The sequence below is a fragment of the Lathyrus oleraceus genome, chromosome 4, assembly GCF_024323335.1.
Source record: "Lathyrus oleraceus cultivar Zhongwan6 chromosome 4, CAAS_Psat_ZW6_1.0, whole genome shotgun sequence".
Lineage (NCBI taxonomy): Eukaryota > Viridiplantae > Streptophyta > Magnoliopsida > Fabales > Fabaceae > Lathyrus > Lathyrus oleraceus.
The window spans coordinates 51,104,904-51,129,330 of record NC_066582.1 but is presented as its reverse complement, the minus strand read 5'-3'; the positions used below and the strand labels follow the sequence as shown (position 1 = coordinate 51,129,330).

Here is a 24,427-nt window from a genome sequence, read left to right as displayed (position 1 = left end):
ATTTATTTACACATTTCAATGAGTAGTCTAATGTTTATTATGTTTCTATTTAAGGTATATGTATGTAACATTGATGCGGGGAACTGAATTGTGTAACCGATTCAATTTTATTGCTGCTTCCCGTATCAACACAACGTTTATAACGAAAAATCCAACATCCGTAAAGAATGAACTAGTCGATAGATTCATGGCGGCCGGCGATAATACTACACCCAGTTTGTATTTTTTACCGTTTAATTCTGGCAACGGGTTAGATTTTCTTTCTAATAATTTCATTCTAATCTATGTATATCTTTTACGTAGAAAATTTTCATGCATCTAAATTTTTGTTTTATTTTACAGTGGTCACTGGGTGTTGGTTGCTATGGATCTTTCGAGACTAATGGTGTATTATCTCGATTCGTTATCGGGTGATTGGAGTAAATATCCGAGTATGAAGAAGACGGTTGACGCGTAAGTGAAATTCCCCTAAATATTCGTGTGTATTTGTATATTTAATTATGTCTGTCAGATTGATCTCAATATACGTTTTTATTTTGTTAGGGCAATACTAAAATTTAGATCGAAAAAGAATTACCGTAATAGGAAGGACATTACCTGGGTCAGAGTTCAGGTATATATTAAGTATCTTATTTTTGCTTATAATAGTGTTTGTTTTTTTTGCTTATAATAGTGTTTGTAAGAAATTAACTATATATATATTGTTTGTTTTTCTGTGCAGTGTCCTCAGCAAAACAATTCGGTCGATTGCGGATTTTTTGTATTGAGATTTATGAGAGATATCATTGCGTTGAATCGTATAGACATACCAAAAATGGTATGGAATAATAACTTAGGGTTTATTTTAATATTATCGGATATTTCATCTAATTTGTTACTAAATCATGAATATGTTTTATTCTCTTAATTGTAGTACTTTGAGGAATACAAATCTTACTCAAGAGCTCATTTGGATGAAATGAAGGATGAATTGTGTCAATTCATTGTTGATCAAAGAATCATATAGCTAGGTTGTATATTGTTGTACATATATGTATGGAATGTTGTTGTTGTATGCTGTTGTTGTATATATGTTGTATATTGTTGTTGTACTTTTACTAAATCATGAATATGTTGTTGTATATTGTTGATCAAAGAATCATATATTAATGTTGTATATATGGAGGATTAATGTTGTATATAAATGGATTCATGTTGTATATATCAATGGATTAATGGTGTATAACATTGGATTAAAGGATGAAATCAATATGAATTTTACACTTTTGCAGCATGCGAACAGGTTACCAATTAAATATCCACTGTTTTTCAAACAATTTTTTTTAAAATAACTAACACTTTAGAGGGCGCTTTCTGTAGGAAGCGCCCTCTAAACACTTTACATTGACAACTTTAGAGGGCGCTTTGTCCAGAAAGCGCCCTCTAAACACTTTACATTGACAACTTTAGAGGGCGCTTTTTCCAGAAAGCGCCCTCTAAGGTGTCCCTTTATGGACCACTCCAGAGGGCGCTTTTTTCTGAAATCGCACTATAATGTGGCCCTTAAAGGACCACTTTAGACAGCGCTTTCTCCAGGAAAACAAAGCGCTGTCTTTACCTATGCCAGCGCCACTTTAGAGGGCGCTTAAAAGCGCGGTTATAGGCCAAAATAAGCGCCCTCTTTTCCCTTATTTGGCGTAGTGTCATCTTAGAGACTTAGTTTGCTTTTATGAAAAGTCGTCAAATTTTAAATGGTATCATTAAAAGATAAAAAAATTAAAGAAAGATCTAATCTTATTTAAATTAGACTTTGAAAAAAGTTATGGTTCAGTCGAATGGGAGTACTTGGATACGATGATGATCAAAATGATGTTTTCATCAAAGTGAATAAAATGTATTTTGCAATTCACTAGTTTGTCTTTTGTATCAATCCTTCTTAATGGGAGTCCAACTGATATGGTTGAAGAAGCTATTAGAAATTGATATTTTTCTAACATATTAATTACTTTACTTGTTGTGTTACTTTACATGTTGTTGTTACTATAATTATTAGATTCTTGCTTGTTAAGATAGTAAAGTAGGCCAAAGCTAACGATGCCTACTTTCTAGAGTATATTTGCTTTGGATTTTATTTCCACTCTAATAGGAAAGCTTATTGCTTGGCTCTATATATTTGTAATGTATTTTTCAGCTTTATGCAACTCAACAACAAAACATTTTCCTCCAAAACTTTATTATTTTGCGGTTTCTATTCATCCCTTCTCCACCACTTTACTATAATTTTTGTTTTTCTTACATGGTATCAAGAGCTTAATTGATCTTACTGGGTTCACGAGGAAAGAAAAACAACAAGAAAACGTTCATAAAAAGCCTTTAAACACCATAAGTGGCTTCCAATAGTAGTTCTTTACCTCCACCTCCTGTGTTTGTAGGAGAAAATTATCATTTGTGGACTGCAAAATTGAAAGCTTATTTGAGAGCTACAAGTTTATGAGATTATATGTAAAATGGAAGCAACCCACCATGTATTCTAAATAACCCAACAATAGCTCAAATAAAAAATCACAATGAGGAAGTGGAAAAAGAAGGAACATCACTTGCCATAATACATGCAACACTATATGATGATATATTTATCAAGATCTTGAATCTTGAGACTGCAAAAGAAGCTTGGGACAAGATAAAGAAGGAGTTTCAAGGGAGTAAAAGAATGAAGAAGATGCAAGTGTTGAACTTGAGAAGAGAGTTTAAAGCATTAAAAAATGAAAGAAACTGAAACTGTTAGAGAATTTTCTGACATAATTTTGAAGGTTGTTTCACAAATCAGATTGCTGGGAGAAGAACTCGGTAATCAAAGAGTTTTGTAAAAAATTATGGTATGTCTTCCAAAGAGGTTTGAAGAAAAAATGTCATCTTTCGAATAAACTAAGGACTTTTCTCAAATCACACTTGCAAAGCTTATTAGTGTTTTGCTAGCTACTGAGTAGAAAAGATCTTAAGGATGGAAGATAATGTTGAAGGTGCTTTTGGGGCCAGCATCAAAAGCAAAAACTAAAGCTATAACAGTTTTAGGAAAAAATATTTTGGTGAGGAGAAATGAAAAGGAAAAGGGGAGGAAGTCAACAACAGAGGAGAGAGTTGGAAAAAGAAGTTTCCACTTTGTCAATATTGCAAAAAGGATACTCATTTAAAGAAGTATTGTTGGCATATGCCACGAGTTAAATGTAAAGCCTACAATCAACTTGTTCACGTGGAAAAGGTTTGCAAAAAACAAAGCTTTCATTTTTGCAGTCCAAGTTGTTGAACACCACCAACAAAAGGAGCAATTATTCATGGCTTCTAATTATTCACTCAATGGTAGCAAAGAAACACGACTAATAGATAATGGGTGTGCTAGTCACATGACTCATAATGTTGACATTTTAAAGGAACTTGATAATCCATTCTAATATAAAGTTACTATACACAATGGAGAACATGCTGATGTCAAAGGAAAAGGTGTTGTAGTTCTTGAAACTCCCTCATGTATCAAATATATTTTAGATGTTTTATTTGTGCGTAAAATAAATCACAGTTTTTAAGTGTCGGGAAAATGATGGAAAAGAACTATTTATTACATTTCAAATACATGAGATGCATTATTCTAGATCCTTCTAGATCTAAGTTAATGATTGTCATACCCCACAATTCACCCTACCCCGAAATAACTTTCATCGGATCTATGATCCTATTACACATACATTTATTCATTGCTCCGTCACCATAATTATATTAACATTCATAACGAAATGCATATTGCATGGACTCAAGGCATGAATTAAAAAAAATATAAAAAAAATAGGGAAATCGATTTACCCAATTAGGTAAATCGATTACCCCTACGTAGACACCAAAACTAAGCCTTTTTTTTGCACAAAGGGTATTTGGTTCTCCCCACTTTCCCAATTGATTTCCCTATAAATAGATGCACCACTCTCCCTCATTTTTCATGCTTTCTAGCCCCCAAAAATTCTGAAAAAATATCATCCAACCCCTCTTCTCCAAACCTAAATCAAAACAAAAAAAAACCTTTCTCTCCCAAAAGTCACCACCACCAACTTTTTTCCATTTTCATATTTTTTTCCTCAAAATTTCTCACTCTCTAACACTCATAACTCAACCCCTTTACTAAGCTTTCACCACAAATATTTTCATCCCAAACCCATTGCTTGACATTCAAGTTCAACACAATTTCTACCTAGCTTTTTTCATATTTTGTGGGTAATGATTTTAACTTAAACTTTTTAACGTTTTGGTTCTTTTTTTGATTAAAAATGGTTGCTTGTTCTTGGTTGGTCTTTTGAGATGATTTAGATTCAAACTTGCAAAAATGATTGACTTTGGTTTACTCACTTTTTTTTTGAGATTTTTTACTCTTACTATCTTTTTGTTCACCTTTTCGTGGTTGCTTTGTGTGTGTTATTATTTTCTTTTATTGTGGACTTGTTGTTGTATTTGTTTGGTTGATGAGGTCTATTAGATCACGACCATGGTTATTTATAGTTGATTAAATCTTCGTTTCAAACTTATTAATGGTTGATCAATAGATCATTCATGATACTTTGAGACATTGATAGATTGTCTCTATTTTAACCATATTTGGGTCATTTGATGCATAGATGAAACCATGTCTTTACATTAATTTGCTAATCCATTTACTTATTGTTACTAACTACTAATTACTAACTCCTAATATTTATATTATTTCACTTTAATTCCTTGCAATTTATTTTATTGTTCATTTTATTTCATTTACTTTATGTTTATGTTCACTAACTACTAACTTCTAACATTTATATTATTGCACTTTATTTTTTTGCAATTTATTTTATTGTTCACTTTATTTCAAGTATTTTATGTTTATGTTTATTTTTATCTAACTATATCATTTACATTATGCTAATTCATTTACTACCTTATTATCTTGTTAAATAAAAGAGGAATAAAAACAAAAGAAAGAGAACAAATCATTTTTTTAAAAATATTAATAGATGGACTTAAGGTTGCATAACTTTCTTTGTTACAAATCTATTGTTAGTTGATTTTTTTAATCATCTTCAATACTTTGCATCAATGATAAGCTATCCCTTAATATGTCATATTTTAAATCTTTTTGGCCTAAGAAAATAGTCTTAAAAAATATTCATTTTTGTACATGTTACTAACCACTAATTATACTTCATTAATTTTGTCTATCATTAACCTTTGTTATTGTGATTTTGGTATTATTGATTTATATTTGTTTTATATCATTTATATTCACTAACCATTATTATTGTGATATTGTTTCTTTATCTTGTAATTTACTTTTATGCCATTACCTTGTAATTTACATTAAAGTACTCATCATCATCATCATTGTACAAATTCATCATGCATGTTTATTTACTTGTTATTTATTTTATTGTCATCAAACATTAAAAACAACAAAAACATAATAAAATGATAAGACAAAAATATTCATTCCACTCTTAATCAACTTGGACTCAGAGGATTTCATTTTAGAACCCTTGCTTGGAGGTCTTTCCCTTATCTTTGTGATACTTTGTAAATGTTGGATTTTATTTGTAACTTACATTCATGTTATAAGAATGACATCATGGCACCACCTTAGGGGGACATGTTTGTAAGACCATTATCCTTTGTTTAGCTTAGGTCACTTTTGCACACAAAAGACTTTCTCTTTGACTGCCTTACAATGAGACCCTTTAATTTCTTGTTGGTTACTTTACATTCATGTTGCATAAGTCAAATTTCATAATCAAAATAAAATAAACCCTTGATTCAATGTCAAGTGACATTTTCTTAGTCAAATTCAAAAATACTTAATAATTACAATTATTATTGTGAGCCACGAGCCTTAAGTGGCGGAGAATGAGTGAGAATGGAGCATTCCTACCCCTACTCTGATTATTTTAGACGCAAGACGCTTGGCTTGTTGTCTAGAATAATCACCTCCGCCCATAGACTTTAGAACAATATAATCACAAACACTCATTTCATAAAACCCATATTCAAGGTAAAAATAATACAACTCATCAAACTCATTTTTATGCCTTAGGGCATAATCCCGAAAACCCTTTTTTCAAAGGTAAAATCAACCAACACACAAATATTTTCTACTCCGAACTACGGAGCTCTGATTCCTCATCCCCGAATGAGTGATACGTAGGCACAAGGGCCACAATCCTTGGCGAGCACTATAATAAAAACCCCCTCCCCCCCTTTTCAAAAGGGGATCAAATTTATAATTTAGAGACCAAAAAAATTATGGTTAGCAGGGATGTGAAGTTTGATGAGTTCTCTAAATGGAATTGGGAGAAAAGTCAAGTAGAAGGTTCAAGTAATATATTTCCTATGGAAGATGGTTTGGAAGATCGAAATTCACAAGATGAAGGAGAAAATTATGATAGTGATGCTGATTTTCCAACTCGAGGTACTAGAACCTTGGATGATATTTATGTCAGGTGCAATATAGCTACATTAGAGCCTACACGGTATGATGAAGCTACTAATGTTGAGGGATGGAAAGCTACCATGCAGGAGGAGAAAAAGATGATAGAGAAAAATCAAACACGACAACTTATAGACAAACAAAAAATCAAAAGATTATTGGTGTTAAGTGGGTTTATAAAATCAAACTCAATCCTGATGGTTCTATAAATAAACTTAAGGCCAAATTCATTGTAAAAAGGTTATTTTTAATAACACGGTGTTGATTTCTCAGGCACTTTTGAACCTATTGCAAGACATGATACAATTAGGTTGCCTTAACAGCAAAATTGGGATGGAAAATTTATCATTTTGATGTTAAATCTAGTTTTTTGAATGTGCTGCTTGATGAAGACATTTATATTGACCAACCTAAAGGTTTCAAGGTTGCAGGAAGTAAAACTAAAGTTTACAAGCTTCACAAAGCCCTCTATGAGTTAAAATAAGCACCAAGAGCATGGTATAGTAGAATTTATGGTCATCTTCTACAAAGAGGTTTTAATGCTGGAGTCTTGATTTCACAAAAGAAATATGCTTTGGAGGTGTTAGTGAAGTTTATTATGGATAAATACAAGTCTATTTCCACACCTCTAGCTGTGAATGAAAATTATCATAGGATGATAATGATAATAATGCAGATACTTCTATTTATAGAAGTATAATTGGAAGTTTATTGTATCTTTCAACGACCAGACATAAGATAATGTTTGTTGCTAACTTACTTTCCAGGTTCATGCATTCTCCAAGTCAAGTTCATCTTGGTGCAACTAAGTGAGTTTTGAGGTACATAAAGGTACAACTGACTAAGGTTTATGTTTTCTTAAAAATGAAAGTGGAGACCTCCAAGGATATCTCTACAAGAAAAAAACGATTTTGCACACAAGGATTGCGACAGTACAATCTAAACCTCCCTCTTAAGTATATTACAATGGTTTTCACGATGGTTCTTGAGAACCACCCTTTTGTGTTTAAAATTTATGATATGATTTTTTTTACGATAGTTGTGACCTCAACCGCCGTAAAATAGGGTCTGTGACAGTTGACAACCCGCCTCCCCACAAAATGTAAAGAGGCAAATGCATTAGGGCTCGGCGGCTGTACACTCAACCACCATAAATAAGGGTTTGCGACGGTTGATAAACCGTCTGACCCAAAAATCCAAAGAACTGCGCTTGGTCAAACGAGAAACTGACAATTGCCCAGGGGCTACGATGGTTGATAAACCGCATCCCCCAAAAGTTAAAAGAACCGCGCTGGCCAATAGGGAAATAGACGAAAGGAAAATTCTTCTTTTCAGAACTACGTCTTTTCAGCTTCTTTTTATAATTGTAAAGCTCGAAACAACCACCACCACACCACTACAAAAACCCTAACGTTGCCGGTGACATCACATTAGTATCAATTTAGTATTTTTAAACTCTAAATCAATTTCTCTTTATTTCTCATTTGTGATATGTTTCAGTTCAAAAACCCTCAATCAATGCAAATAAGAGACATAAATGGGGTGTTATTTTTTCACAAGATAACTATTGGTCTTTAAATGTCTTTCATGAAACTTGTATGAAAACTCAGTGTTAAACATTTAGTTCATGGAGTAGTCAAGTTGACATAAACAGGTTCTCCATTTAGGATGCATAGATTATGCAAACAACCTCTTGTTTTGCTTTCTATTTTTACAAGAAACTAACCTCTTGCTAGACATATTTTTATTTTTATTGTCAATAGGTATTGAAATTCTGGCGTAGTCAGAGTTCAGATGTTCTACTCCAAGTCATGACATCTGATCTAACATTGTTACTAATACAGCAAGACAACTATACAAATTAAAACCCAGTACTAATCTGCACCCATTCACCGATGTCACGACATCTGCTACTATATCACCATAGAATGGAAGAACACCCAGTTCTGTCCATCTGGTACAAAGACACAGCAGAGATCAAACATAGCACTTACTTCTGTTGAGCCTGCACAGTTCTCAGCATGATGTCTCAACATTGATTTGAACATCACCTGTTACAACATTACAGTTAGTTGTACTGTAAAAAATCAACCAGGCTATACTTCAGTATCAGCTGACAGAGATAATTGTCATAACATCCAATTAGACATTTAGACAGTGGGCCATATGCCAGGTCTGTTATCCTCCTGAAAAAACAGACTGAAATAAATACTGAACTTTTACATTGCAGCACTTGGGCCTTGTACTTGTATTTCCTAAAATTAAGGTTAAGCAAGTTAACCTAATTTCCACATATTAGGGTGATAACAAATAGGCTATTTGTTAGGTTCATTAATTGTAGCTCAGTTGTTAGTTTCCTGGATTTTAGCTCAGCTGTTGGATTCCTGAAGAATAGCCTGAGAGAAATGTTGAAATAGAAAAACTAACCATCCTACAATTTAGCATATGCTGTCACAACATTCAGTTTGACGTCCAGATCATAGACCATATGCTAGGTCTGTTATTCTCCTGAAAACAGACTGCACTAAATGCTGTACTGTACAAGACCAACCATTCTATTATTCAGTATATGCTGTCAATGATGAATGTCATAACATTCTGTTTGACATTCAGACAGTAGGCTACGTACCAGGTCTGTTATTATCTTAATAAACAGACTGAAATACATACTGAGTTATAATAGACAAGATTATAACGCACAGAAGGTAAAAACACAAGTAATTGTTAACCCAGTTCGGTACAACATCACCTACTCTGGGGGCATACCAAGCAAGGAAGAAGATCCACTATCATCAGTCTTAATTCAGAGTTAAACTCCCCCGTTTACAACTTTTCACTTAATCCCTACCCAATGCAATCTATACCTAGGAACTCCTAGATAGAAACCACCAGTTTCCATTCCTATCACTACAATTTCAATGTAATGCTAAACAACTTGAACTTGCTTCACAGCTTCGTTCAAGACCATAACAACTCTTACCTACAGGCTTTGAGTTACAAATAATCTCATGCTTTGAGCACTGAGAAAACACATGGTAACCTTCCCACAGGTTAGGAGGTTTACCGCACATACACCCCTAATTTTACATCGTTTGAGGCTTGTGAAACCTAGGTTACAATCTGCTATTTATAACCTAAACACCCAATTGAATTTGGGCCTTTAGAAATCGCAGCAAACTTCTCCTTTGCTGTTACAAAGCCAGCAGAAAACTTCTGCTACAATCAAGGTCTTCAACCTTTTAGTTCCTAAAATATCTCCATATTTAAAAACTGTATATTCACCAAATATTCTGATTGAGTCTTCAAGACCTCCACAAATAACGCCACATAGGATTCTAACTAATCCTAGAATATTGAATCAGTTAACACATAACAGAATTAACTAATTCAGTTTTATACACAGGCGTGATGTCACAGTCACGATGTTATGACATCCTACATGACATGTTGGTCCAAATGTTGAACTTTTTCAACCCAACATATTAAAACAACAGAGGTGATTACATTATTTGTTTTACAAAATTAATGCCAATCCTAAGGTACTAACAATCTTCCCCTTTGGCAAATTTTAGCTAAAACAAATAAACATTACACTAGACACCACATCCCAATATGGGTCTGCACTTCCTCTTTGTCATTGTCAGCACCATCATGAACACCAACTTTTGTGTACATGAAGAAGAAGCTGTACAAGAATCAACTGCATCACAACCCTTCCCCTCAACCCTAGAGCTTCCTGAAGAATATGTAATGCTGAGTACATAGATAATGTAACTCAAATCACAAGACGCAACTGTCCTCTTAACTCAGATCACAAGACACAAGTGATATACCCAGTTAGTGACTTTTGTGCCTGAAGCCAACTTCTATTCGCTACCATATTTTTCTTGCTTCTGGTACATTCTCGGGACAATGTTTCTCTCCCCCTTTTTAGCTAAACATTTATAACTGAAACCTTCACAAAACCAGATCCAGGCGCAGTATGCCCAAATCTTAACAAACCCCATGGTTTAAAGGGAATGGAATGTCGCTCTTGTGAGAAGAGGAGTGCTGATACATCCTTTAAATAGGCCAGACCGTGCTTAGGAATTACCGGTAGGAGTAAATGCTTGGTCAAGATCCATAAATATTTGCTGAGAATCAGTCAGAGAATCACCAACAATATCTCAGACTATCTTTGAATACCTTTTATAGCTCTTGACTGTTTCTTTTCAGAAACAACAGTTCCAATGCATGTAGACTATTCCATATATGATGTCAGACACGTTGCAAGCGATGTCTTAACATTCAACACGGCTTTTGCCTGCATTCTTCATGTATTCTCCCTATCATCATTTCCTAAAACCACTTTCGTACCTCCAGTGGTGTCGCAACCTGAAAAATACAGTGTGCGAAAAAACAACCGGCGAAAGAAAATGACAGAAGAGTCCCCAACGTGCGTTATTTATCCCAAAGGAGGGAAAGGAAACGCTCGAAGTAAACCTCAAAAGAGGAAAGGAAAAGACAAGGTCTCGCAACCAAATCTTGGGTTCGGGAGTCGGTTATGCGAAGGGAAGGTATTAGCACCCCTACGCATCAGTAGTACTCTACGGGATCCACTTTTGTAGTTCTTGTCTAAAGGGTGTGAGTTTATCTTATGTTGTTTACTAAAAAAAGGGTTAAATGAAAATGACTCACGCGGATGTCGCATCCACTGCATACGTATCTCATTTGAATATGAGAATCAGAGTCTTCGTAGCTCGGCTGACCTATGGGTTGGGGGATGTGTGCTCGCTAAGACATCACGTCTTATGCCTATGTATCTCATCTGGAATGAGAATTAGAGCAAACCGTAGTTCGGCTAACTACGGGGTTATGGATTGGGTTTTGGAAGAACGACGTTACTACGCAATCTATCGGATGCTCGACCTTTGGAGACTTACTCACCTGTAGTAGAAGGAGTAAACGTGTGTTTAGGAGAAGAAAAATCAATGAAGGGTTAGGGTTTGGGATGCTCATGCAAAAGGAGTCCTGGACGAAGGAACCTGTAAAAAAAAACACGCACAAAAACATTGCATCCTATCGAGGTCTTCCAGCTAGGAAAGCAGTAAAATGCGGGAAAAATGTAAAAGTACCACGCGGATAAAGATCCGAAGTAACAACAATTAGAGGAATGGGAAACCCAGGGATCCTTCCCAGCTAAACACCATAAAAGAAAGTGAGTCAGTACAGGTAATCGGAATGAAACCTCCAGGCGGTATCCCACAAATAAAGTGGAAAACCATGCAAGTTATCCCTGCAAAAGTCATGCGAGCCCTCACAAAAACTCAACAAACAGGTTAGAGACAAAAAAATAGGGTAATCAAGAGTTGCCCCCAAATCAAAATGTAACCACATGAATCATGCCATTAAGATTCACAAAAAGCAACCAAGGGTAGGAGGCCTAAACCTCTTGTCAAACACATGCATCAAAAGGGTATCAAATTCACCCATAATACCTCATACATTTAGAGCATTCAAATTAAAGGCATAAAGATGATGGATATAGGGCAAACCTGATTGGAGAGCTTGATTGAAATTGAGTTGCACCCGTGAGGTTTACAAAACAATCTTTAGGGTTTATGTGAGGCAGAGGTGATTCTGTGCAGTTGAGTTCCCTTCAGGGTTTGGAGGCTGCTCTGAACTCCGTTAGCTCTTCTCTCACTATCTTTTTCCAGCCAGGGTAATAGGAATAGCATTGCCTTTTGTTTCACTGAAACTCTGAATTTATAACCTGATTTTTATGGACTTGTGGGCTCAAATGGGAGAGGTCCAAGTCCAAGATTTTTTCTTTTATTTATTTATTTATTTATTTTGTTTTTTGTTTTTTGTTTTTTTTTTCAAAACACGTGGGCTTCGCCTAGCGAGCATGACAGCTCATGAACGAACCTTTGCTCCTTTAAGATTAACGTTTTGACTGACGAATAGACCCCTGTTGGAAGTAACTCAAGTTTTTCCCTTGTGTTGACTGATCATCTAAATAGAGCCCACAAAGTGTCCTGGATGATGTTCAAGCTTCTTGGATCCGATTCCGATTGCCATGATGAAATGCAAATGCTAAATGACCTAAAAATGAATGCATGCATGAGGTGTAAAGCGTATGCTTCCAGGAAAAATGAAGGGTAAATTTTGAGGTATTACAGCTGCCCCTATTCAATCAACTGGAGACCTGGAAAGAAGATAGCAGCGGCTTTCGTGCTTTCGAGGTATCAAGGGATTGAATACAATAAAAGCCCGAAAATTTTCAATGAAGTGAAGTGAAGTAACAATGCCTGTCAGAATCGACAAAGAGGTGGTCTTGAAAGAAGAATCTGTCTGGTACGATGAGAGTCAGTCTGAATACCGAAAAAGAATGTTAACCTGGATACCAAAATAAATGGTAACACAGAAATAACCATGGCCTGAATGCCGCTCATCAGTCTGAATACTGGAAATGACTTCGATCTGAACATCGGGAGATATGAGATTATTAATATCGGTCTGAACACCGAGAGGTTGGCCTGAATGCCACAAGTTGCGTCGACCTGAACGTCGGAAACTTCTTCGATCTGAACATCGGAAAATTGGCCTGAATGTCACAAGTTGCATCGACCTGAATGTCGGAAACTTCTTCGATCTGAACATCGGAAAACTGGCCTGAATGCCACAAGTTGCATCGACCTGAATGTCGGAAACTTCTTCGATCTGAACATCGGAAAATTGGCCTGAACGCCACAAGTTGCATCGACCTGAACGTCGGAAACTTCTTCGATCTGAACATCGGAAAATTGGCCTGAACGCCACAAGTTTCATCGACCTAAATGTCGGAAACTTCTTCGATCTGAACATCGGAAAACTGCCCTGAACGCCACTTCGGTTTGAATACCGGAAACTTCATGCCTGTCAGCATCAACAGAAATAGGGAACGATAATAGAGGCGGCGCATGGGCCAATGACACTTGCTGGGGATAACAAAGGTAAGTCATGAACAATCTTCAGTCTGAGTACTAGAAACAACTTCTGGCTTATCACTTGGGATACCGAGAATGTTTTATGCTTACATGCGTATCTTTGAATTTTTCAATGGCGTAATTCTCCATGAAAATGGAAATGCTACGCGATTTGCAATGCAATATGATTCTACATGCAGGGATGCGAAATGCTGGGTAGAATACCAAGCTGAGGCAAGGGGATCTTCTGGGGAAATGATCACCATCTTCTGGACCCTGGCAAGGCTGTTGGAGATGCACAACACAAAGAATTCTGTGGGGAAATGACCCGCCACACGGTGTTCTAGCAATGACGAAATACCGAGATTTTGACTGGGGAGAGAATGACACTGAAAACCTGCTGTTGGGGAAAGCGATAGTGGTTCTGGCAACCACGATCTGCGAGAGATGACTCAGTAGGGGAAGCAAACACCGATACGGTACCGAGGTTCTGCTTCAAGGAAAGAAACCATGGATCTGGCATTGGGATTATCGATCTGGCCTCGAACTCTGAGGAGCAGCCGCTTCTGCTGGGAAGATACAATCTGGCACTGTCAACTCCGCTGGGGGTATATAGTCTGACACTGTCAACTCTACTGGGGAGTGTATAATCTGAAACCACCGCTTGGGGGGAGGTACAGTGGTAAGAACCTGCTGGGGATTGAAGAATCCAACGCTCTGATAAGCTCTGCAGGGATAAGATACCGAATTCGTCTGTTGGTGGAAAACATTCACGATCATCTGCAGGGGATTTTAAGGAAATGCCCCGGGGGTACCTGTTCTGAATAGACGATCCAAAGCACTTAAAATTTACAATAATTTTAAATGTTTATTAAGCATGTACCTGTAAAGCTCTTATGTGTCATGATGCAATGTTTATAAAAAATTCGGACGTCATTTTTGCAAACAAAACAGAAAAATGAAAATGAAAACAGAGATATACTGAATAACATGATTTTATTGATTGAACGGCCTCTGAATAGGCATTTACATCAGGAAGCAATCCCTGGAAAGAGGTAATCGCACAACAGATAAAAACATACATTAATCTAATGGCAATGTGAAATGGATTTCTATTGGGTTCCAATTCTGCTACGACTTGCTCGTCTTCAAGATCCTCCAGATGATCAGCTTTCTGAAAGAGTGATTGGATTGTTTCCTATCCTTCAAAAGTTTCCAGTCATTGACACGAGATGAGATTCAGAACTACTCAGAACGCAGTCATTCGCTTAATCCCTAACTTTTGCTTGGATCGCCCTTTTCGGGTTTTCAATCCACCGGGATACCCATTTTTGCCTAAGTTGCCTTTTCAGGTTTTCAACTTACCTGGTCTACAATCTTTTCACTTTTAATCCCTAATTTTTGCCCGAACCTTTTTCATTTTCTTGGTTCGCCGGGATGCCCATTTTTGCCTGGACTACTCTTTTTATGGTCCAGTGGGTCTATTTCATGCGAAGTATTTTTTAACTGCGTCTGAGTTCACCGGGGAAGTGAAGTTTTCACCATCCATAGTTGCAAGCATTAAGGCCCCACCATCAAAAACCTTGGTGACAGTATACGGTCCATCATAGTTAGGAGTCCACTTGCCCCTGTGATATGTCTAAGGAGGAAGGATCCTTTTCAACACCAAATCTCCGACCTGGAAGCATCGAGGACGCACTTTCTGATCAAAGGCTCTCTTCCTCCGACTCTGATACAACTGCCCATGACAAATGGCTGCCATTCGCTTCTCTTCGATAAGACTCAACTCATTGAACCTTGTCCGAATCCATTCAACTTCGTCTAACTTGACATCCAACAGGACTCTTAAAGAAGGAATCTCCACTTCAACAGGTAGGACTGCTTCCATACCATACACAAGGGAGTAAGGGGTTGCCCCGGTCGATTTACGTACTGAAGTACGGTACCCATGCAAGGCGAAGGGTAGCATCTCATCCCAATCTCTATACGTAACGACCATCTTCTGCACAATCTTCTTTATGTTCTTATTTGCCGCTTCAACAGCACCGTTCATCTTAGGGCGGTAAGGGGAAGAATTGTGATGCTGAATGTTGAAGTCCTGGCACAACTCCTTCATCATTTTGTTGTTGAGATTAGAACCATTATCAATAATGATTCTTTCGGGAATCCCATAGCGACAAATGATTTCTTTCTTGATGAATCGGGCAATCACATGTCTGGTGACATTCGCGAACGATGCTGTTTCAACCCACTTGGTGAAATAGTCGATGGCAACAAGGATGAAGCGGTGCCCATTGGAAGCGGTCGGCTCAATCTTTCCAATCATATCGATGCCCCACATAGTGAAAGGCCACGGCGAAGACATCACATTCAAAGGATTCGGCGGCACATGCACCTTATCAACATAAATCTGGCATTTATGGCACTTCCGAGCATATTTAAAATAATCAGATTCCATGGCCATCTAGTAATAACCTGCTCTCAACAATTTCTTAGCCATTGCATGTTCGCCGGCATGAGTACCGAAGGAGCCTTCATGAACTTCCTGAATTAACATGTATGCTTCGTGTCTATCCACGCATCTGAGCAAAACCATGTCGAAGTTCCTCTTATACAGAACATCGTCTTTGTTCAAGAAGAAACTGCCTGCCAATCTTCTCAAAGTCTTTCTATCATTGTTGGATGCCCCTGCAGGGTACTCTTGATTCTTCAGAAAGCACTTGATGTCGTGATACCAGGGCTTGTCATCAACTACCAGTTCAGCAGCAAACACATACGCGGCCCTATCAAGGCGCATCACGTCGATCTTGGGAGCATGGTTCCAATGGATCACCGTGATCATGGAGGATAGAGTAGCAAGAGCATCTGCCATCTGGTTCTCATCATGAGGTATATGGTATAGCTTTACTGTTGTGAATAAAGTCAACAGTCTTCTCGTGTAATCTCTGGAGGGGACCAGAGTAGGCTGAAGAGTGTCCCAATCACCATTCACTTGATTGATTACCAGAGCTGAATCTCTGAAGATGTCCAAAGTCTTGATTCTCAAATCAATGGCTTGCTCAATACCCAAGATACAGGCTTCATACTCAGCTTCATTATTGGTGCACTCGAAAGTCAGACGAGCGGTGAAAGGCATGTGGGCACCTTTCGGAGTTGTAATGACAGCACCAATTCCACTTCATCTGGCGTTGACGGCCCCATCAAACATTAAAGTCCACTTTTCGTCTGGATCAGGTCCTCTTCAACAACTGGCTCTTCATAGTCTTTCATCTTGAGGAACATGATCTTCATCGGCTCATAATCTTCAACCGGCTGTTGAGCAAGATAGTCTGACAGAATACTCCCCTTGATGGCTTTCTGGGAAGTATACTGGATGTCGTACTCTGTCAGTACCATTTGCCAACGAGCAACTCTTCTGGTGAGAGCTGGCTTCTCAAATATATACTTGACTGGATCCATTTTGGAGATCAGTAAGGTTGTGTGAGACAACATGTATTGTCTCAATCGCTTAGCAGCCCATGCTAGTGCACAACATGTTTTTTCAAGCATTGAGTATCTCGACTCGCAATCTGTGAATTTCTTACTCAGGTAGTAGATGGCATGCTCTTTCCTACCTGTCTCGTCGTGTTGACCGAGAACACAACCCATGGAATTGTCTAGTACTGTCAAATACATAATCAGCGGTCTCCCTGGGACCGGAGGCACGAGGATATGAGGATTCTGCAAATACTCTTTTATCTTCTTGAACGCCCTTTGACAATCATCATTCCACCTGATAGCCTGATCTTTTCTCAACAATTTGAATATTGGCTCACACGTGGCTGTTAGGTGAGAGATGAACCTTGCAATGTAGTTCAACCTCCCTAAGAAACCACGGACTTGTTTCTCTGTTCTTGGCTCAGGCATTTCCTGTATCGCTTTCACTTTGGCCAGATCCACCTCAATCCCTTTTCCGCTAACAACAAAACCCAGTAGTTTTCCAGATCTCATCCCAAAAGTACACTTGTTCGGATTAAGCCTCAACTTGAATTTCCTCAAACGCTCAAACAGTTTCTGCAAATTCACCAAATGTTCTTCTTCTGTCTGAGATTTGGCAATCATATCATCAACATAAACGTCGATTCTATGATGAATCATATCATGGAACAGAGTCACCATCGCTCGCTGATATGTTGCTCTGACATTTTTCAGACCAAACGACATCACCTTGTAGCATAAGGTGCCCCATGGGGTTATGAATGTTGTCTTCTCCATGTCTTCTAGTGCCATCTTAATTTGATTATATCCAGAAAAGCCATCCATGAAGGAGATTACCGAGAACTGAGTCGTGTTATCCACCAAAACGTCAATGTGAGGTAAGGGGAAATCATCTTGAGGACTAGCCCTATTCAGATCCCGGTAGTCAACACACATCCGTACCTTTCCATCCTTCTTAGGTACCGGAACGATATTTGCAACCCATGGCAGATAATTTGTGACTGCTAGAAACCCTGCATCCAACTGTTTTTGCATTTCTTCCTTTATCTTGACAGCCATCTTTGGTCTTGTTCTTCTGAGCTTCTGCTTGACCGGAGGACAACCTTCTTTGAGCGGTAAGCGATGTACCACGATGCCTGTGTCAAGCCCTGGCATGTCCTGATAAGACCAAGCGAAGATGTCAACATACTCTTGCAGCAATTCAATCAACCCCTTCTTCACATTGTCTTCCAAAGCAACCCCTATCTTGATTTCTCTCTTGGCGTCCTCGGTGCCAAGATTAATCACTTCAACAGACTCTTGATGCGGTTGAATGACCCTTTCCTCTTGTTTTAATAACCTGGTAAGTTCTTCAGGGAGTTCACAGTCTTCATCACCCTCTTCTTCAGCTTGAAAGATTGGATTTTCAAAGTCGAAGCGAGCCATAGCAGAACCGTTATCAATAGGATCCGGTGATGTGCATCTGCATGAGTGATGGTATATGCTTATGAGTGTGAAAAAAAAGAAAAAAAGTGGAAACTAAACAAAACATTGTCATTTTTTTTGAAAAACTGCAAAAATAGAAAGACAGGGAACGAAATATTTGAATGCAAAAAGACGTCCTTTATTTATGATAAAAAATGCAAGTGTCACATAGATGAGCCCTACAATGAGTCATTACGCCCTGGCGGAACGTAAGACTTGGATATGCATGAATGAACAAAGAAAATTACTCCTCCAGACAAGTGGCTTGGACAATCTCCTCAGAAGACCAATTGTTGAGAACTTCACCCGGGATCCTCGGACGCACCCAGTTATCGATGTCGCAATCACTATCCCCATCTTCATTGTTGACCGTAGAGACTAATTTGACTTCTCCTTCAACCATGTTAACGTCGGCTCCACCATGCTGGGGCATGGGATTGGTGACGACATTAGGAGCTGGTGCAAAGTTAACGGCCTTCGAATCAATGAGGTCCTAAACTACGTGCTTAAAAGCTTTGCAGTTCTCAATATTGTGGCCAGGTGCCCCAGAGTGGAAGCTACACCTAGCGTTGGCGTCATAACCCACCGGAAGCCTACCAACGGGAGGATCCAGAGTGCGCAACTGCATAAGTTGTAGTTGTTGAAGACTAGAAAGTAGCTGAGCGTACGACATTGGAAGAGTGTCAAAACGCCGGTCCATCGTCCTTGGCATCGGTTGATAGGCGGGTCTGTTACCCGGTTGTTGTGGTTGGTACTGAGCTGGTTGACGCTGGGGTTGTTGTTGTAGTAGTGGTGCTGCAGCTGGAATGGTCACAGCCGCAACATACGGTTGCTGATGATAGTTCTGAAAGTTATTCCTCCGGTTATCCCTGTTCTGATAAGAAGATATGACACTTGCATCCCCTTCTCTCCTCTTTTATCCCTGAATGAACGGCTTCTTCACCCCTGATGAGGATCCACCTCCACTCTGGGTCTCGTATGTCTTCAGGTAATTCTCCACCCTCTCTCCGGTAGAGACTACATCAGCAAAATTGGAGGCATTACAACCCACCAGGCGCTCCAAATAAGGTCCTGGCAGAGTGTTCATGAACATGTTAGCCATTTCCTTCTCCAACATAGGAGGTTGAACACGGGAAGCTGTTTCTCTCCAGCGTTGAGCGTATTCTCTGAAGCACTCATTGCTTTTAAGAGACAGATTTTGAAGTTGAGTTCTGTTCGGAGCCATGTCTGCATTATACTGATACTGCTTCACGAAAGCCTCAGCCAAATCCCTCCAGCAACGGATGTGGGCTCTGTCCAGCCTCATATACCATTCCAGGGATGCCCCAGCTAGGCTGTCCTGGAAAAAGTACATAAGCAACTTTTCATCATCGGAGTTGTAGCGGTGTATTCGTCGCTATATGATTTATTGATTAAACCATAAGCAAAGCATACAATGAATTCGAGTCGCCACCGCACTTTTATTTATCCAAAGGACTGGCTAAAAAGCGAACAAAAGCCTAAGAAGTTTTACGCGTAGAAAACTAATAAAAAGATCAGAGAGTCTGGGTAAGGGGTAAATTACGCAATGGGAAGGTGTTAGGCACCCACTACGTCCTAGGTACTCCTAGGGAGCCCTTTTCACACTTGTTGTATAAAATTGTTATTTGTTATGAAATATTTATTATGCAAACATGAATGGGATGATGAGAAAAGAATATACAATTTAATTATTTTTGTGTTCGAACGGATGAACCCGTTGCCTACGTACCTTCCATCAAAGGTAAGGATCAAAACGCCGTAGTTCGGCTAAAAGATTTCCAAAAAAGTTAGTGGATTCAATTTTAAACACAAGCCCTAAGGTCTTACGTTATCCACGGGAGAAAACTCAACCTTATACAAACAACGAGTCCACCATGTGAGAAAAGCTTCAACTTGCTAGTGAGGGGTTAACCCTATAATAAGCAAGGAAGACTTACAATTCAATCAACTAAGGACAAATAGGTGAGATTAATATCAACCAACTAGGATAAATCAAACCTATGGCTAATGCATGAAAACTTAACAAGAATGGACAAAGCCACAAAACAGTTGAATGGGTGAAGTTAATTGATTATGATTATTCACAAAAGGAGGGTCAAAGTATGATTAAGATTGATTCAAAAGAAGTATTATGAAATGGAGTTTGAAAAATCAAGGACTTAGGGTCCAGGTTTCTAATTTGAAAGCATGAAGATGTTTGCACAATATTTATCTCAAGTTTTGAAAGCAATGTGTGAAAAGGTTTAGAACAAAATGGATGAATGGATGAAGATGGGGTGTAAAACTTCCTAGGAGGTTCACCTCTTGGGATCATATAGAAGATGATTCAAGTGTGTCCTTTGGAATAGGCAATGAGCAATAACAAACAAGCAAAGCAAAAGAAGAAAGTCAACAAAAGCGGATACCGGATGCCAATCACTGGACTTATACCAATCTCCTAAAACAGAACTGGATATCAGAGGCCACTCTATGGACTTATACCAATCTCCTCAACAAAGAAATAAAAAGTGGATACCGGATGCCAATCTATCTGGACTTATACCAATCTCCAACAAAAACAAAGCAAACACTTGGATGTCGGATGCCAATCTATCTGGGCTTACTCTAACCTCCAACATATGATCATAGGAAAACAAATGCCAAATTACACGGACTTACAATTGCATCCTCACATACAACAAACAAATGCATCAAGCAAAGAGATGATGAGTGGCCAATGAAATGGTCTTATACTCACTTCCATATCATAGGAACAATGGCCAATGAATGGTCTTACAATTGTCCTCAATGGGTAAACAACAAAGATATGTCACAAAGACAAATGAAATGATCATGCACTAATGAGCAATTAATGATGATAAATGCACAAAGCATGCAAGCAGACATGTACAAATGAACTAAGTAATCAATCAACCAAAGTAATTCAGCACACTCTATAACCAAACAATGAGGCTCATACAAAGGGTTAGGCATTAAAGCCAACTAGAATAGGGTTAATGGTGCTCTTAAACTTGACATTGAGAGCCAAGGTGAAGCAGATGAAAGGATATGAGGGGTGTGCCTCATGCTCTTATCCCTGGTCAGGGAGAGCTTTGAATATCAGAAGGTGTGAGAGTTCAGAAAGATGGAACTCTCTCCACAAGTTAGACTCTATAGATCTTGGGTTTTTACTCACTATGCATCAACACAAGTAGTGTGAGCAAGGTGAGTGACTCACAGAATAGTAGGAGATAGGTTACATATCTCTTGGATTCTACCAATTGCCTTATTTAAAGGACTTTTCCTGCTTGGGACAAAAGTAAACAAGCACAAACATCGCCTCTTAAGGAGGACTTCAGACAGTTGCCTGGCCAAGTAACAGGCCAGGTCTTCCAGACTACATGAAGAATAAGAGATTCTACCTCAATGCAAATGCTATCAAGCAAAGCAAAGCAAGTTCTTAAAAGAACTGAGCAACTAATGGTACCTGAAACCAGTCAAACAGAATCAGTATACAACTCAAAGTCAAACCAATATAAGGTAAAGATCAACAGTCAACACAATTAGTCAAATGTGCAATGCACAAAGCTCAAAGCATGTGAGCTAAGCATCCTACAAAACAAACAAGTTAGTTCATGATGATCAAACAAAACTTAATCAACTTGCATAAGTCTCCTTGAAGCATTTGTTTCTTAACCTGAAAAACCAAACTCAAACATGAGCAACAAGACCACTAGGACAAGCCTAGGGTCAAAAGGAGATAAAAAATCCAAAACAGCAAGTGAAAGTTATCCACAATCAAGTTCAAGCAATTAAGGAACAAACCCAAGTGGTTTCACATTCATATCATTCATCATTATCATTTCATAAGCAAATTAGGTCAAAACATGTCATATAGAACCTCAAAGAAGTCAACAGCATGATTCAAGTCAAATCCAATCACAAACATTTCAATAAATCCTCAAATAAATCATGCTCAAACATCATCCATAACATGATAAGCATACCAAATTTCAGCTCATTTGGATCAAAGGAAGTAAGTCAATGAAAATCAGAAAGTCAAAGCAAGTTCAAGCAAACTCAAACAAAGCATCAAAACATGCACCAACTTCAATAAATCATAAAACAGTGACAACACATGATAAATGAATGGGATTAAAACCATGACAAACCTTAAGATGTCTACAAATCACATGTCAAATTTCAAGTCCATCCAATTAAGCATTAGAATTTCACAAACCAAATACAAACATGTATCACAAGGGGTCAATAATTTGGTCAAACAGGGGAGAAACATCCAATCAAATAGGAAATGCCATCAATAATCCCAGAAAAATTCACATGTATTCTCAACATCCACAAGTATATTCATGCAAAAATCTAGACCATTTTGAGTTCAATAAGCATGGTAACAAAAATCAAGAAGTTGGACATGAATGGTGTGACACAAATTGTCACACCCCTATTCAAAAAATCATATCTCATCAACCAGCAATGATAAATTCACAAACTCTACACCAAAATCACCATGAACATGTCTAGTTTAAGCACAAAAAATTTGAGAAGCATTGAATCATGTATCATCATTTCACAAGTAATTTGGCATGGCATACATAAAATGGACAACATGAACAAACCCTAGCACATTTTAAAATCCACACATGCAAAAAATCTGGAAAAATCATCATAAAAAACTAGAGGTCATGAGGAGCATTTCACAAAAAATCCCATCAAATTTGGATTAAAAATGGGTGACTTATGAATTTTTCTAGGTTGCCAAGCCAAATGAAATAAAATAGAAAAAAGAAATGATTTAATTGAAATAATAAAACCGGGAATGGCAAAACGGTAAATAAGGGAGTCACTAAGTGAAACGCCGCGTTTCACTTAGTGAGGTGGCGTCCAGGGATTCGCTTCATGGCAATGGAACAGTGAGCATCATGCAAAGTAAAGACAAAACGCGCGCCTGGGCTCATAATTTAGGGTTTCTGGGCAGCAACTTCATAGTGTTCATCAATGGAACCCAGCAAGAACATTTTGCAATTAAAATCCACAAATGACATACCAACATGTTCATCTAATCATGTACATCATCAAATCAACAATCATTAACCCTAATTCGAACTAGCATGGAAGAACTAAGCACAAATACATTTAACCAACAAACTTTAAATCGAGTGTTTCTCTCTCAATAATCAATGGTTTTTCATGATTCGAAGCTCATTGTAATCAGCATGGTAAGATCTTTCTAAAGCATAGCATGGTTTTGAAAATAAAGAGGTTCGAATCTTTACCAAATTTGAAGAGCAGTGATGATTTGTGGTTCTTTGGTCGTGCAAAGTATAAACAGAAGTTTCTTGATGCTCCAGATGATGAATGGATGAGTATTGAAAGTTCAGTTGCCTTGCTTCTAGCTCCAAATTCGAGCTGCCATGGAAGAGAGCTCAATGCAACAGTGCGGATTCTTGCTCTACAGTTGGGAGATGGTGCTTGCAAAGACCTCCAAAATGATGGTAAATGATGGAACAATGCTCAAGAACACGGGTCCTTTTGAGATTTTCAGAAAAAAATTCAAGTGAGGAAAATGAGAGTTTGAGAGAAAATGAAGTTTTGATCTCTTTTGGCAAAGTGTGGCTAGGGTTTCTCTACCAGAAAATGAGCAATATATACTCTGTTTAACATCCTTAAGTTTGGTTAATGAAGTGGTAATTGGAATTAACTTAAATGAAGTATTATGGTTAATTGGTGAATTTCACTCAAATGGCAAGGTGCATGTGCTACAGTGCGAAAATTGGGCCTAAACCATCTCCAAAACATGATTTCTGAACATTGGCAAATGGTAAAATGCATTGGAAATGGTCAATTTGAAAAGTCACTTTTTCACCTCCTCCTTTTAAATTCAAACCACTTGAAAAAGGCCATTTTGATTGGAAGATTTTTGGTGAATTGTGATGAAGGATTTGGATAGAGCACATCAAATATGACTTGTAGCAAAAAACCTCACTCAATTTGGCCAAATGGTTTGGAAGATATGCCACTTTGAAGTTCAAAATTGTTTGAGAATGAT

At 37.9% G+C, this 24,427-nt stretch overlaps 1 protein-coding gene across 1 annotated transcript; it reads left to right on the top strand.

Moving 5' to 3' along the window:
* The first annotated feature begins 344 nt into the window (after nt 1–344).
* Nucleotides 345–1,057, top strand: LOC127135151 (uncharacterized). The gene is made up of 4 exons (XM_051061946.1): nt 345–453; nt 544–613; nt 722–817; nt 914–1,057. The coding sequence occupies exons 1-4, from the start codon at nt 365–367 to the stop codon at nt 1,004–1,006; spliced, it is 348 nt and encodes a 115-aa protein (XP_050917903.1). The 5' UTR covers nt 345–364; the 3' UTR covers nt 1,007–1,057.
* Nucleotides 1,058–24,427: the final 23,370 nt, after the last annotated feature.

What these genes read in the sequence shown, in the direction of transcription:
- LOC127135151 (XM_051061946.1), top strand. Translation starts at nt 365, where the DNA reads ATGGATCTTTCGAGACTAATGGTGTATTATCTCGATTCGTTATCGGGT. An exon ending in ATGAAGAAGACGGTTGACGC is followed by an intron (nt 454 to 543) that starts GTAAGTGAAATT and finishes TTATTTTGTTAG; the next exon opens with GGCAATACTAAAATTTAGAT. An exon ending in GTATAGACATACCAAAAATG is followed by an intron (nt 818 to 913) that starts GTATGGAATAAT and finishes TCTTAATTGTAG; the next exon opens with TACTTTGAGGAATACAAATC.